Source organism: Danio rerio, chromosome 16 (assembly GCF_052040795.2).
Source record: "Danio rerio strain M-AB ecotype USA chromosome 16, GRCz13ab, whole genome shotgun sequence".
NCBI classification, from domain to species: Eukaryota; Metazoa; Chordata; class Actinopteri; order Cypriniformes; family Danionidae; genus Danio; species Danio rerio.
The window spans coordinates 35,609,964-35,626,928 of record NC_141036.1 but is presented as its reverse complement, the minus strand read 5'-3'; the positions used below and the strand labels follow the sequence as shown (position 1 = coordinate 35,626,928).

General features: G+C 35.9%; 1 protein-coding gene across 4 annotated transcripts in view; it reads left to right on the top strand.

Moving 5' to 3' along the window:
- LOC147833379 (uncharacterized) overlaps nt 1-16,965 on the top strand; it is a 61,111-nt gene that overhangs the window by 29,210 nt on the left and 14,936 nt on the right. For 3 of the 4 annotated variants that reach the window (XR_015511551.1, XM_087287231.1, XM_087287230.1), the window contains 2 exons: nt 991-1,077; nt 15,551-15,625. Coding sequence is in view for 2 of the 4 variants with exons in the window: in XM_087287231.1 (XP_087143357.1) it covers nt 991-1,077; nt 15,551-15,625 (162 nt within the window). In the remaining 2 variants the exon portion in view is untranslated. The remainder of the gene's footprint in view (nt 1-990; nt 1,078-15,550; nt 15,626-16,965) is intronic. The other variant, XR_015511552.1, reaches the window with a different exon arrangement.

Below are 16,965 nucleotides of genomic sequence, written 5' to 3'. Positions count from 1 at the left end.
TCTATAAATCTGTTTCACATTTGAATAATGCAACCCTATGGAATTTAAGGTCGTACCTTCAAACTGTTTAGTTGGTTTTACTGGTTTTACCGTCTTACAATTGCTGAAGAATGAGGAATCCTCTGAAGCAGAAGTAACATGCAGGTTTCCAACACACTGCAAGTGGTCAACCAATCACAAAAGACTGTGCCATGTGACCAATCACAGCAGAGTAGGCTCTAGAAAAGGGTTTAGATAAAAAAAGAGCAAGTCTTCCAAACAATCTCTTAAAAATCTATCAGAAAAGAGGTAATATTTCATTCAGCATATTAACATTACAAACGAGCACAAACCCTTTGTATTAATGCTGAAACTTGATGTCTATAAATCAGAGCTGACCAGAAGTTCATTCTTCCCTACATCTGATTATCATTACTCTTTCTGGAACATCTGTGGTAAAACGTCATCCCAAATTTAAGTGCCCTTCTCCCTGTGCCCTGTGCAGTTGAACTTTTCTGGCATGGGTCGGAAAACTGTCAGAATCCATCACTAATCCTTTGCTCAGGAGCGCAGACGGTCGTTATGGAAGTCTGCCGGACATACGTCCAGTCAAGTACCCGGGGACTTGGCTGTCTAGCCATAGTTGGGGACAAGCCAGCAGGCAGAAACCACGCCTGACAGGACGGAGCCTCCGCAGCTGCCTTATTTACTGTAATAGAGAGGGATTTAGGGGTGGAGGGAAAGAGAGAGACCCTATCAGCTGGCTCAATTTAACCTGCAGATCACTTTACGTGTCATGCAACAGCTCTAATTAGTAATGAATTGTGACCTCATCAGTTAGACGTATAGACGGGGGAATGGTTTTTCAATCTGTCTGAAATGTGTCAATGCTGTTTAAGAGGGGGTCACATAAGCTCAATGAAATAATTTGGCATTAAACTCAGCTCTCCTCCGCTGATGGGTAACTGCCTTCTGTGGCCTTGCCTCTGACTTCCAACCCCTCTATTTCAGGAGCAGAAGTGAAGTCAGTCTTCGCTGAAATTCCATGCCGTAATCGTCCTGTTCCTCGGAAGCCAAAGAATTCAGACGGCAAAGCAGGTCAGTGGGGTTTTGAGATGGAAAAATTGAACCGCTCTGAAACTTCTGGAATTCTGTGCCCTTCAGAGCATTTCTGACAGATCTTACCCTACAGAACCTCAGTGAAATATGTATTAAATAACATAAATATCAAATTAATATATAAAATCTCAATTACATAGAATTTAAATATTTATCTAAAGAAAGAAAAGAAGTGGAACAGTATTTCACGTGAATATACTATGCACATACAATACAGTATAATGTAAAATAGTATATAGAAATATATTTTTCAACAACAAATATAATAAAATAAATGATATTGTTTTTATTAAATGGAGAGGAAAATATGGAACAATAAAGATAAGATGAACATAGTATATGTGGGTTTATGGGTGTCTTAAAGGGACCTATCGTGCCCTTTTTTACATAATGTAAAGTAAGTCTCTTATGTCTCTAGATTGTGTATGTGAAGTTTAAGCTCAAAATACCCCACAAATGATTTAACTCTTTGAAACTGCCTCTTTTAAGCTTTGATCCAAATTGTGCCGTTTTGGTTACCGTCGCTTTAAATTCAAACAAGATTGTGCTGTCAGCTCTCTTTTCAAAAGAGGATGGTGCTACAAATGCCTATGGCTGCGTCTGAAATCGTCTTCTTCTCAGTAGGTACTGCATTTGAATTTAAATGTACTACTCGGCCGTTAGTAAAGTATGTTCTAGATAGTATGTCAGTACTAAATAAATATATATACAAAAGACCAATATTGATCCATTTAATATGATAATTTATGTTAATAATTTTGTTGAGTGTTTACTAAAATTCTATCAAAAGTTATATTCCGGTACATAAAAAAGTAAAGGAATCATAGATATTTGGGGTTTCTTGCCGTCATCATCTTTTGTGACAGGGTTTTCCCATTAGTGAAACCGGCATTTTCTCTCATACTGGAGTGTGTCACTCAGAATAAGTCATTAGAAGTGAAGCGTGAGACATGTTGCTTTACTCACACTGTGTGCGTGTAGTTGGTGGTGTGGCAGGGCCTGCGGGGGGAAAGTCAAGGCTTTATCTTTGAAGTTTGCCTTGTAAAGCAGGCAGCTGGTGAGGGCAAGTCCCTCTGCGGCTCTTCAGCCTGGGCTTGTAAAATCCACCTCCGCCCCTCATAACTGGAACCCTGGGACTAACCTGTGGTCCTGCTAACAATGGCTCACTGCTAATTTAGTGACTCCTTTAAAGTCAAAGTATTCTCCTCGTAGCTTGCTCTTCATTGTGGGAACTTTCATATAAGTGACCCAGGTGCCACCTCCAGAACCAAATATTAAAACATCTGCTCATCATTTAGGTTGCAATCACTTCTCTAATTTGCAGCTTCACACTTCCTTGATTTAGTGATTTTATTATTTACTGTAACTGTTAAAATGCACTAAATATTGATCTATAGTAAATATTCCTGGAAATTTCATTAAAGTATATAAATTTGTTTAGTTTATGTGGTGTGAGTATTATTTCAATATGCTGCATATTTTAATTGAATGCTTTAGAGTTAAATGAGAAACAGCGATTAAGGGTTTAGTTATTATATAAATCCATATATAGTAATTATAATGAGTGTGCAATACTAATAATGAGGAAAAAGTAAAGTATGTTTAATACATTTTGATTCAATTGAATTCGAGCAGCATGGTGGCTCATTCGTTAGCTTCACAGCAAGAAGGTTGCTGGTTTGAGTTGGCATGTTCTCGCTTGGGTTTCCTCCGGGTGCTCCCGTTTCCCCCACAGTCCAAAGACATGCGCTATAGGTGAATTACATAAAGTACATTATCCATAATGTAGGAGTGTGTGTGTGTTTGTTTAAATGAGTGTGTATGGGTGTTTTCTAGTACTGGGTTGCAGCTGGAAGGGCATCCGCTGTGTAAAACATATACTGGACTAGTTGGCAATTCATTCTGCTGTGGCGACCTCTGAAATAGAGACTAAGCCAAAGGAAAATGTTTGAATGCTAAGTATAAATATAAACTGTATTAGGGTGTCCGCTGGGTCTTAAAAAGCCTTAAAATGTCTTGAATTTAAAAAACTAAATTGTAGGCCTTAAAAAGTCTTAAATTCAATGTTGTGTTTCTTAAATCATTTTTAACAGGTCTTAATTTTTTTCTGCCAATGTAAAGCTACATAATCAGGCCGACATCCCTCTAATCACCAACAATACATCTTAATAAAACCTTTTTAAAAATATTTACCTTTATATTTAGGTTTTTTATTGCAAAGAGATACAATTTACAATAGCAGTTAGATATATTTTACAGCAGTTCCTTCAAATTAATTCCCAAATTACCAAGGAAAGAAAACTAAAAACAATTACACAGTTTCCTGTGGTAATAACAGAGCAATATATCCCTTTATGCTAACTTCCATTCATACAAAAACCCTTTACATAAGTAAGGGGAAGTAGACATAATATCTATAAATAAAAAAAATCACGGTTGCCTTAATTTTTTTAAGCTGAGTCAAATTAACCTTATGAACCCGTTGAACTTATTTTATGTTAAACTGACTTAAAACAGCTTGTGTAACTTATAGGACCCTATAATACACCCGGCGCAATGTGGCCCAAGGCGCGACGCAATTGTTGTTTGCTAGTTTCAGCTTAAAGCAAGAGTTGTTTTGATGTGTTGCGCCATGCTGTTTAAATAGCAAATGCATTTGCGCTCATATGTGTCCCCATAGGCGTTCTGGTCTAAAAAGGAAGGCGTTCTGAGGTGCATTGCTGGTGCATTGCTGGTGCATTGCTATTTTGAGAAACTTTAATAGATTTTTCAATAGACCAGAACAAAGCCGGTCTATTGTCCAGCGCAGAGCGTGTTAGCTCTGCGCCTCTCTTACACACTGCTTAATACACACAAGATGTAGAGCAATACGCAAATATCTCTACATATGAAAAATAATTTAAATATTTATATAGGATATAATAAGGATATATATATAGGATATAAATATAATGTATTAAAATATTACGTCATGTAAATAGCAAATGCACTATGGCGCGACGCAACTGGCTCTTAAAGGGAATGGGAGATGAGACTCCGATTCACACCAAATCACACCTATAAGTCGTTAAGAAAATAAACTCAACACTTTTAGACCATGCGCCACGGCGCAAAGTGGATTTTTCCATCCTTATATTAGCAGAAGTGGATTCTGACACGCCCTGAATGCATTTGCGCCCTGTGCTTTGCACTTTGCGCATGGATCGTCAAAATAGAACCCATAAAATTACATTAGAACATGATTAACTCAGTTTAATAAATCACAATGACCTAAAAGCATATGCTGTCATAAATAATTTATCATATAATTTTTTTACAGTGTTGGCATGAATTTTAAGGATTTTTTACAGAAACGCATTTGGTTGATAGTCAATCAGTTTGGACCAAAAGCCAACAAATATATATTTTGGATTATTTATGTAATTGTTACCACAATAAATATACTTTTAATAGTGTTAAACCTGTCATTTTTGTCCAGATGAAATATTATGTTGAAAAACGTGTACAACTAGAGTTTTCTTGTTTTGACACATTAAAGTATGTTGCTAAGAAATAATTACATCATCAGTATCATTAGTGTTTAGCCTTGTATAAGTCTAAAATTTCATTCATAGTGTTCTTAAAAAGGCTTAAATTTTACTTGATGAAACCTGCAGAAACCCTGTGGATATATTTTGATATATAGTTTATATTTAATTCCATTAACTGTTTTAAAATTCAACTGATTTCAAAATGTAATGAACTGTGTTTATAAATACGCATGATTTTTAATTAAACTATACACAGTGCTTATGTACAACATATGTAATAAATAATAAATTAAGAATTATGAATTTAGTAAAACACAAAAGTACACAAACTCTTGGTTTAATAAATGATGATTGATTAGATTTTTTTTTAAATAATGTATTTATTAACTTTTCAGGCAATACAGATACAACAACAAACAAGTGAATAGAATGGAGGATTGTTATGATAATGATATGAATATTAATAATAATAATAGTTAAATTAAACAAAATAATAAAAAATAAATAAATTTCATATTCATACACCACAAACCTTCATAAGATCTGACCTCATTAAATCAACCCTCTGATATGTATGGAGGTTATGTTTAAACCCATATGCAACAAAAATGGATCCCACCTCTGATGAAATAAAAATATCTTTGCCGTTTAAAACATAAGTTATGTAGTCCAGTGGTACGTATTCAAGTATTACCCTATGCCATAAAGACTTTGTAAGAGTTTAGTCTGTTATCCAGTTTAGGAGAATACATTTTCTTGCACAAAATGCCAGGAACTTGCAAAGTGTTTGTTTATATTAATCTTGTTGTATATCGCAAACAGCATATGCTTTGGGTCACAACCAATATGAATAGATAAGAAACCATTAATTTCCTGTTCAATCATGGCCCATAACTTTTGAAATTCCCTGCAAAGCCAGAAACAATGCACAAGGTCACCTTCCTCTGTTTTACATTTCAGACACATTGGTGACAACTCCTCTTTAAACTTAAGGAAGAAGTTATCACATTTTCTGTCTTTTATTAAATTAATAATTCCTAATTTATTATTTATTGTAATAAAAGTATAATATATTATGTATAAAAATTACAATAAATAACACATTTGTAATTATTAATTTTATAAAAGGAAGAGAGAAGTGTGTTATTGGCAGATTCATAATATCTGGTTTTGTGAAATGAGCTCTGAGAATGAACGTGTCACATTTTGCCGACTTCACCAGAGAAAAATCACACATTTGCAGGCACAAGTACTTCTCAAGGGGGTGACGAGGTTGCAGGAAATTTGCAATTTGCAGCTATTATTTTTTATTAATGGTGATTACCCAGCGACATTGCCGATTCCTGTTTGACCAAGGCAAAAAGTGAAGAGTTCAGCAGGTCACATATGCTTTCATTACAGCATTCACCAGCATGCGCCGTGAAAAACATTACATTACACATTACGCTGGAAATATGTTCATTGCATAACCATGCGTAATGATGATTCATAGAAAACACCAAGGAATACGATATACATGTATGAGTGTACAACCTTCACTGTCTGTCCTCAGGCTTTATCCTTATAGCTTCAATTATTTTTGGGTTACATCCATAATATGACGTTTCTCAAATATATACTCTCATATTTGTAAAGGTGAATGACCTTGCCTTTTGCTATAACAGTAGCAGCCAGAAACACACAGACACCCTGAACATATCTGAACGGAAATGAACCATAAATGGAAACTGGAGGTTTTTCTCTTCTGTTCATTCATCATGGACCGATTCCAACACCGTTTCATCTCCATCAGCGTTGCATGGCCCACTTTGCTGCTTGTGGTCATTTGTAATGTAAGCAGTAGCTAACTGGCTGCTTATATCATCTTTTGCAGTGAGCTCATTTTCTTGGCCGTACGGTTGTGTTAATGTAGATTAAGGCCCAAAAAGCCAGTCATCCATTTTGGGTGTGGGTGAGTACATGCAGATGGGTTTTTAAAACAAATATTTGCTGGAAACTCTCAGGGATCCATTATATATGGCGTAAAAAATGGGAATTGACTAAAATGTACAATTGTGTCTGCTGTATTCTCAAGCATTGGCTCGCTTCTTTCTTTTCTTTATACTGCTTGGCAGAATCATTCAACTGTAGTGGCCAGATCAGAAATAATATAAAAATGCTTAACGCAGGCTGTAAAATGTTCAAATGATTTACAAAATGGCCTCTGTAAATCTGGCGTTGAAGCTTATAGTAAATTATCAATAAAACGTATGCGCTATCAAATGTACTTTCTGAAGCCTAACGGGAAGTTTTCACTGTGATGGCGCGTCAGTGTGTTTGATCATGTCGTTTCTTTATAATTTAAACCGATTCCTCTGTGTGTGTGTGTGTGTGTGCGCGTGTGTGTGTGTGTGTGTTTGCAGAGTTTGAAGGATCTGCAGGACATATGCTTGTCATTATGTATTATGAGTGTAAGGGAAATCCGCAGGACATATATCAGTCGTAGACTGGCGGAACATTTGCCCTCACACATCCTTTTTCAAAACGTATGCTCTCGATAGCATCCAAAAACAAATAATTGCGGTCGCTCCACCATCTGAAATGATTTGCCAAATTGCCCTTTTAATGCTGCTTCATTTCAGATGGATTTGTGTTGCTGAGTTATGTCTGAAAGTGGCTCGAGACTAAGCGGGGATATCGGCACTTCATCAGCACCACAAGAAATCTTTCTTTTAAAGAGTTGCATCAGTGCCGGGTGCGTCACCATGGGTTTGTTAATGAAACGGGTGTTTTTATTGATCGTTTGTAATGATACAGTGTGGGATAGAGCTGACACTTACAAGTTGAAGGTGTTTTAATACACAGTGTTGGTAGAGAAGTGAGTGGAGGAAATTCATAACATTCAGTTTGGCGCCTGTAAGTTGCAGTTCATTCTTTCTTTCAGAGGCATTTGCCCTCATGTTTACTCTGTGACAATACTAATAATGATAGTAATACAGGCCCGTAGCCAGCCTATTGAAAAGGGTTCTTTTTTTTTTCTTTTTTTTCTTTTTTTTTTCAAGTGGAGCTTTTTGCAGTTATTCTCCTCAATTTCTATTAATCTTTGCTGCATTAGCTTGTTTGATGGTGATCATAACCTCACTTTTTGATGCAACAAAAATATGCCCTACAATTTTCTTAAAGTGGGTACTACTGTATACTATTTTACCACAAAAGGTTTATTTAGATATGTGCATTTAAACTGTAAGTTATTGCAATTTTATAAATAATGAGACTAGAATAAAAAAAAAAATAGAATGAAGTAGTATGAAAAATACTTATTTTAAAAATACCAATTTTTTATCATGCATCATTAAAAAAAATTAGGAATCTGTTAAAACTTACAAGAAAACAACTAAAATACATATTAAAATCTGTAGCCTTTAGGTAAATAACAAACTGGCTAACCAATTTCCTCAGTCAGAATTAGTACATTTGAATAACTTAAGTACTAAAGTAACTATAGTTATTTTGTCATTTTACTCATTTAGGGCCAAATTCTGGACTTTGTCAGTGGGGGGTCTTTTGAACTTTTCGAGCTTCTAAGGTTTTAATAAATTAATACATATAAAAGAAAAGTAATGTCAATTTCTAAATTAACTCTCTATAATATATATATATATATATATATATATATATATATATATATATATATATATATATAGTCAAATAATGCAAATATATAAACTGAAAAAATAACCCATATAAATAGATTGTAACCACTTACCTTAAAAAAACATTTAGTAAATCCCCTAAATAATTTTTTCAGTGTGTTTACATAATATATCACATCCAAAATATCTAAAAATCGGCGATACAGATCCGATAATTTGCCCAAAAATGACTGGGAAATTAAAGTAACAAGTAGTGTACTTAAAAGTATCACTTTATTCTGAATACAAGACATATTACGGGTTGTTCTTGTTTATTGATAAAGAATTTATTATACAACAAAAAAGCCAACTTACGTATTTAATGAAAGCATCTGAGCATGTATATCTTAAAACTCAAAACATTCACACTTCTACGTTTAGTGACATGTTATTTCGGTCCCCTTGAATAATTTTAACCTTTTTCTTTTCTTTTATCATTGTCACAAAAACCCAAGCCCAAAAATGCAGTCACATTGCCACGTTTTCTCCCTCTGTACCTATAGTGCCTGCCTGCTGCACCCAAGGACTCTGCAAGTGATGTCTGTCTTGCTCTAGCATCACCTGTGCCTCTCCTTTCGTCCTCTTCTGGCCGCCTTGTCATGACGTTGTCATATTCTGTCCTGTGATTTATATGTAGATGTTTGATTAGATAAGTACCGCACTGTTTTGTTACACGTGTCACAAACTGCATTGTTTGAGATTATGGAAGTGAAGTAGCTCCACACATACTTCGCTTGCGGTCACTCATATCCAATGACAGCATGACTGAACAACATGTGCCAGGCCAGCGGACTGAGTGGCTAGTTAGCATGCTCTGCAGTTGTACAGTGCCGTAATATGTGCATGACTTGGCAGGCATAAGAACAAGTAGTTCCAACTAAGTTTACATTATTCAGATAAACTAGGGTAATTGTGATTACTTTACACTGTATTTATCTATTTCCAATGAACTACATATTTGCTCCACATGACTGAAATATCCATATTTTGATAAGATAATCGATACTAGAGCATTCAAAGCTGGTATCGGAGATATCGATATTTTAGTATCAATCCACACATTACTAGTGAATGATCAACAGTGTCAATGTAACATTGATGAACAGTTTGACTTTTTTATTCTCTGTTTGGAAGAAACCGCTGTCCAAGTTGACTGAGAACGAAGAAAAAAAGGATTTTGTGAGTAGGTTTTTAAAAAGGTGAGTGAAGGCTAGGATGTAAAGTTTTTTTTATTGTTCTTGCCTGTCATAGATCATCTAGATGCCTCATTTCAGCAATAATAAAGACCCCATATCATATTAACCCAGCAGGGACAGGACGTCAACGTGATGCCTGATTGATGTTGTACCCCAACGTTGTGGGGACGTTGCATTTTGTTTGGAATTGAAAATCGGGTTTACGTCAGCCCGACGTCAATGTACAATGTCCAACCTAAAATCAACCAAATATCCATGTCTAATGATGTTACAGCTTGACGTTGTGTGGACGTTACCCCTGTGATGTCTATCAGACATTGGAGTTTGGTTGCCATACCTGATGAATAAATGGCAGTATTTGACATCAAAATGACGTTGGTTTAAGATGTTGGCTCGACGCTGGATTTTAATCACTTTCCAACAACGTTACTTGTGCTTATAAAAATGAAGATCTTATTTCTCAAGTTTGATTTACATCATTATGTCACAAAGCCCAGGTTAATTAGAATTTACCAAGGCTGTCATTTATTGGCAAATGAGTCATTTATTGCTATGGTCTTTATTTATTTATTGATTCTTGAGTCTTGAATATGCTGTCCTTATAACTCTAATCACAAATAACAAACACTAAATATCTTTAATGTTCTAGTGAAGAATAAAAGGTGACATCTATCCTGGAAAGCCTATATGGGTAAGTAAATGAACAACACATTTATTTTTCTGATAATATACACTGGAGCATCAACTCTTTTCTCACATTGTCTGCAATGATTTGTTCAAGGATCCTTTATTCCAAAAAATAAATAAATAAATAAAAATAAATAAATAAATGAATAAATCTTGCTCTGGTTGGTCAGATAGATCAGTCAGATTTGGTGTTGGAAAACTAAACGCCCATTATCATATCTGAATTACTTTTCTAGAGCCTTTCTCATTGCTTGAAAACACAATTAATTAACCATATAAACCTAAGAACAAGTTTACAAGTGCATGCAAAGTGGATTTGCTTTACAAAACAGTCTTCTCAACATGTTGACAACACAAATTAATCTAACTTCAGCATTTGAGAGTAGACATTTTTGAAAGCTGGCCAATGAAAACCATATACAGCAATTAAGGAAATTTGTTACAAACCTCAGGCAGTTCAGTTCCAGTTATTTATTTTGCAAGACAATATGTTGCACACTTTATTCTTTTTAACTTTGCACACATTTTACAGTCACAAACAGCTGTATTTCACATCATATGAAGATAAACATCCAAAACAGCATAATAATAACCAATAGATCACATTTAGATGATCGTTGATTATCTTGAAGCTTTTCAATTCATCACGTCTTCTTTACTGAGATGTAACTCACTTCAATCAGATGTGCGGGTTTTTCCTCAAGATGTGTTGGAATGATGCCTTGTTGATTTAACCTTTGCCCTACAAGTGTCTTCCAAGAGCACCAAGAATAAGTTCGGTTGAAACGTCCTCACGGCAGCCGGCAGAGATTACAAATCACACAAATGTGTTTGTAATGGCTGTAAAATAGAAAATAAATGCAGGGAAAGTGCAGTTTACAGCTCAAATCCTCTGCACGCTTGATGAAATACAATAAATTACATCCTGAAAAAAAGCCTGCTTCTCTCCTTGTGCTGGAACTTGAAAACTATTTGTATTTTTTTCTAGAAGCGAAGTTCTTATTTTATATTGAAGCACTACCTGGCTGTCTTTACAAGGCGAGCTTTAGGACTGAACTGAGAATGTTTCATGACTTAATTCTTTTGGGATATTTTCTACAACTTTCAATGCTGACCCCAGGAGTAATATATGCGGTCATTTTTGAGACGCTTCATGGCATTAGATGTTTTACTTAGAGCAACACTGCATTTTTACAGGCCTGGCATGACCATAATGAAAGTGTGTTTTTTTTTTCTTTTTTGCTTTCTCCCAGAACCAAACTAAGGCCATATTGATACTGGTCTTGATCTTCTTGTGGGCCTGTTTGCAGTGTTAATATTTAAAGTTTTTAGCGTTTTGAACAAAATTTCATGTGAATCTTATTTTTAAACATTTCAGTTGATGAATGCAAATACTGAGTGTTTCAATCATGTCAGCATTTAACAGAAATGACTAGCTTCTCAAAGAATATTATGATGAGTGTCATGTATATTTGTAGGGCAAAACCGGGCAAAATGCATTTTAGCACATCTTGTTCCACTTTTTGTCAGTATCCTTTGGGTAAATGACTGATATGGTCTGTGGTTAACAAGGTATTTTGATTTTTTATTATACACTACCTGACAAAAGTCTTGTCACCTATTCAAGTTTTAGGAACAACAAATAATATCTTGACTTCTAGTTGATCATTTGCTATCAGAAGTGGCTTATATGAAAGCCAAAGGCCTCTAGATTATACTTTGAGTAAAATAAGATTTTGATCATGCCTGGATTTTTATTTTATCAGACAAATGTCTTGTCACTTAACAGAAATAACGTACAGTATAGAATATAAAATCATGGTGCAGTGGAAGAAGAATGAATATTGTGTATAACTCCCATGAACTTGGACAACTGCATCCATACATCTCTAAAATGACTCAAATAACTTATTATTAAAGTCATCTGGGATGGCAAAGAAAGCGTTCTTGCAAGACTCCCAGAGTTCATTGAGATTCTTTGGATTAATCTTCAATGCCTCCCCCTTTCATCTATCCCTAAACATGCTCAATAATGTTCATGTCTGGTGACTGGGCTAGCCAATCCTGGATTGACCTTTTTTGCTTTCAGGAACTTTGATGTGGAGGCTGAAGTATAAGAAGGAGCGTTATCCTGCTGAAGAAGTTGCACACATACTGTACACTTTGGCCAGTTTAGCATATTCAATTCCCCTATAGAGCATGTCTTTGGACTGTGGGGAAAACCAGAGCATCCGGAGGAAACCCACGCCAACATGGGGAGAACATGCAAACTCCACACAGAAATTTAAACTGATCCATGTCAAAAGGCCGGGGCTTCCTTAAAAAGACAGCCCCAAACTCAAATTCGGGGTCAGTTTTTCTTTTCTACTGTGGTGCTGTAAGCAATTTGTGGCCTGTCTGTGTATAATAGTGTGGCAGTACATATATTGTTTGTTTGTTTGCTGTTTACTTGTTCTTTTATGTTTGATTATTTTGTTACTTTGCTTTTTTTTTTGTGGTTAATTTGGCTTTTACTCTCGTACACTGTAAATACACCATCACTTTGCACGTTACATCAGCGAGTAGCCCCATCATTTTTTTTCAAGATTTTCTTGCTTTACCATACATCAAATCCCCCCACTATGAGCTTTCTTGGTTTGTCAGACTCACAGGTGGTGAGTCTTTCAAAACCAAAAGAAACAATTTTCACAAAATTAGAAAACAAGGCTAAAATAAGAATTGAAACTTCTTGTAGTAGAGCACTTGTTTAAAAAAAAAAAATGTGATCGTAACATTCAAATTGCAATGAATTGCCTTTAAAATGAAGTAAAATTTTTTATTGCTGGTTTGTCTGTGCATGCTAATTGATTTGAATCTAATTGAATCTAATTGAATCTATTTTTTGACTTCAGCCATTGAAATTTCCTCTTCATCTACTATAGGTCAGTGAATAGAGAGATACAGTTTGGAATATATTTCTGAAGCCGTCAAGTTCACTCTGCAGTAATGAGCTAAATGTCTCTGAGTCTTTCAAGGCTCCGGTTCTGTGACTGCGGATATGCTTAGTTTCATTCACCGCGACGTAGCTGGAACTGACAGAGGATGGAGGGTCTTCCAGCCGTTGAAATGTGCTTCTGCCACTTTTGTCTACTGTGCTCATAAAGTTCAACCGTATATGCGTGGACAGAGGCTCCTTGTGAAAAACAAGATGGCCATGCAGAGCTTTGCCAAGAGAAACATAAGTAGACAGAAAAGCGTGTGCAAGCCTGAGGAACATTCTTCTCCCCATGGCAGATCCATCATTTTTGAGTTCCACATGGTTTGTGTCTGAAACGTTATGCGGCGTATTATAACGTGTTGGGTTTTGTGGAGTTTGTTTAACCTTTTTTTATCCCTCTGTGAACCTGATATGCTCTTTTATTGCTGATTGACTTGTCTGATATGATCCATTTCTTAGCTTTTTTGGCGGAGTAGGCACCTAATCAACTATTGCCACACATAAAATATTAAAAGAGTTATATGTATTAATTAAATATATGGAAAATATCTGAAATGATCTAATATAATATATGAATGCTCTTCAACAATTTTTAAAGGTTTTAAGTAAGAGTAGAACATCATTATTTCATAAAGCTATGAATTTAAAAAAATCAAAAAATCATGTTTGATGTTTGTTCAAACTAATTATTTACATTTTTTTTTAGGTGGGCTTAATTGTTTAATGTACAATTCACTTAAATTTGTAAAAACTAATAAGTTAAAGGGCACCTATTTTATTTTATTTTTTAAAGATGTAAGATAAGCCGTTGGTGTCTCCAGAATGTAAAAGTTTTAGCTCAAAATATCTATCAGATTATTTAATATAGCCTCCAGAATCTGCCCATGTGGTGTTTGACTACAGTGTAGCCGTTTTAGTAGCCTGTGGCTTTAAATTCAAATGAGCTGCTTCCCCCTGCCCACCGTTCTCACCTGCATGTCTGCTTCTCCTGCGTTACATCAGATAAACAACAGTCAGTGACAGAGACAGATGCTGATAAAGCTGAAATACAGCTAATTAGTCCAAAAAAAACAAGTCCGTTTATTCCATGTATTGGTAGAGCCTTTCTGAAACGGTGAGTCCCACACAAATGCCATTTGCAGTGCACATACAAATTAGTATTTTCTGACATCATACGGTGATTATAGTGGTTAGGAATTACATAGCGATTTTACTGTCTTTATTACATGCTCTGATTTAAAAACCGTTTAAACTTGTAAAACTTCTAAAAATCAGACAGTTTGGAACAGATGTTTTAATCTCAGTTTATTTGCAAAAAATGTTCTGTGGACATATTACTATAGAAACATGGCATCTGTCAATCATTTGATGGGCAAGGAAAACCGCACTTCTATGTCACGTTGCAGTGGGCTTCAAAATTTGGGATTTGGGTCCTATTTTAACATCAGGATAATTAAAAAAAAAGAGAGAGACTTATTGGGTTTATATCACTCCAATTTAACTGGACACGCAATACCTACAAACAGTTCTGGCCAGTGGGCAGATTTGGTCAGGATGCCAAAAGACGCAGTCAAGAGTTCAGTCAAATAAAAATGTACGATTTTAATAAGGAGGTGTGGCACCCAATCCAACCCCTAAACTCAACCATCATTGGGGGATAAGCAAATCGTACTAAATTGTACAAATGTGTAGAGCACCCAGAGAAAACCCACGCAAACACCGGGAGGACATGCAAACTCCACACAGAAATGCCAACTGACCCAAATGGTACTTGAACCAATGACCTTGTGAGGTTACTGTTATCCACTGAGCCACTGTGTTGCCCTATTATTTTCATTACATTTGAATTGTATTTATATTTCAGAAATGTTATTTTAAAAAGTTATTTTTAATTGGATATTAAAACACTATTTTTACAACGGTATTATATAAAAAAAACTGAAACAGATTTTTGTGGTGTTTTTATTCATGTATATGGAGAGAGTTTAAGGATACAAAATCTTCTGTTTGAGCCCACATATGTGGTTTTCATGTCAGCATGATTTAAAATCACTCAAAATGTATTACGGTGAATAATTTAAATGCATGGAAAACAAACTCCCACCCAAAACAGTTTTCCATCTTATATTTCACCTAAATATGGTTTAGATATGCACTAACATCTGACTTAGCTTTGCACAATGGAAAATCCCAATGTAACACCTTCCGCTTCAAATAAGTGCATATTCAGTTAGCATTGACTGATTTTGACAAGTGTATATATTTCTTTCAGTTTGTTAAATTTGCTAATGAAGTAGAGGTCCAGAAGGCTTACATTTTTTATTAATACCAAGCATAAATTAATGCATTTATAGATTGCTTGAATACTTTTTTTTGCTTTCTACCTTTTAGATGAGGAACGTTTTCTGGATATATCAGATGAGATCTCAACCACTGCAACTGTGCCAGGATTATGGGCTTCTAAAGGTGTGTTTTATTGTTAAATCAGTCATTTAAGACTAGATATTTTACATTTACATTTTATCATTTAGCAGACAGTTTTGTTTAAAGCGGCTTACCATTAAAGAAGCATTTGGTGATTAAGGAAGAGGCAATACACACAAGAAGTGCTAGTTATACAAGCTTGTTTGTGCTCAGAAAATGCAGTGCTAGAGTAAAGGTGTAATCACACTAGGCTATCCTGAACCGTATCTAGAAACATTTGACCCCCGTTTCCATGTTCGTTTGACAAGTGTGAGTGCTCTGAGTTGGCTGGCCCTTGCCCAGTCAGTTGTGCCAGAGCATGGTTCGGTTGGGCTTTGGTTTTAAATGGATTTATTAATCCTTCTTACTTTTCAATGAACGCAAACTGTCGGAGATTATTAAAGATACAAACCCCTCACTGCACGACAGCTGCCACCTTCAGAAAACCTCCTAATACGTGCAGCACAATGATTTTCATGCAGGGGCGGATTTAACAAATAAGCAAGGTAAGCGGCTGCTTAGGGCCCCAGGAAATCTGAAGGCCCTCAAATAAATGCCTAAAGAATAAATGATACCCTTAAATCATATATAACATTGTTTTTCATCATATTTTGTTTGGTGAGGGTCTAAAAAACTTAATTTGTGTCCCCCACCCTCAATCTTGGACCAGTCCAGCAGTCAAATCAGTGAAGATTTGAAAGCGTGCCCAGGCTCGGAGGGCAAAATGCAATGTGAGTGCAGGCTGAGGGGGAGAGGGGAGGGGGGCAATCATGCCTGGGCCCGGTTCAACATGACTATGCCTAGTCTGAGTGCACACTAAAGCCTCAATTACGAATAATCGATAAGCAACCTTTAATTTCAACGGAAAGTGAGTGACTTCCGGTGACCTCCATCTATGCAAGCAACAGCGACTGTTGGCGATCTAGTGGGCATGTTGAGTGATGCAACAAAGTTGAGAATCCCTCAGCTTTATGCAAATTTCTTGAGCGACAGCCGATAGGAGCACCAGTTGAGCTTATGTGCTTGTTCAAAGGCCAGTTTTATTCTCTGTGTTGTAGTCATACACAGACCTGCATTTACAGAAGATCAAGAGCGACAGGCAGCTACAAAGTCACTGCTAGCGTGAGTGAGGCATAAGAGTGCTATTTTTTTTCTTTTTGAGAAAGTGTTACTACAGGTGGTTTAATAAGCCCACTAACCTGTGTGAGGCACACTCAGAATTGAAAGTGTTTTGGGTTGGTGAGGATTTTTTGGATTTTAGCTGATTAATCTCCCATCTTCCAAGAGAATCCTCCTGATTTTCAGTTGATATTTTCAAGAGTAACACTGGACGAGGCACCTGC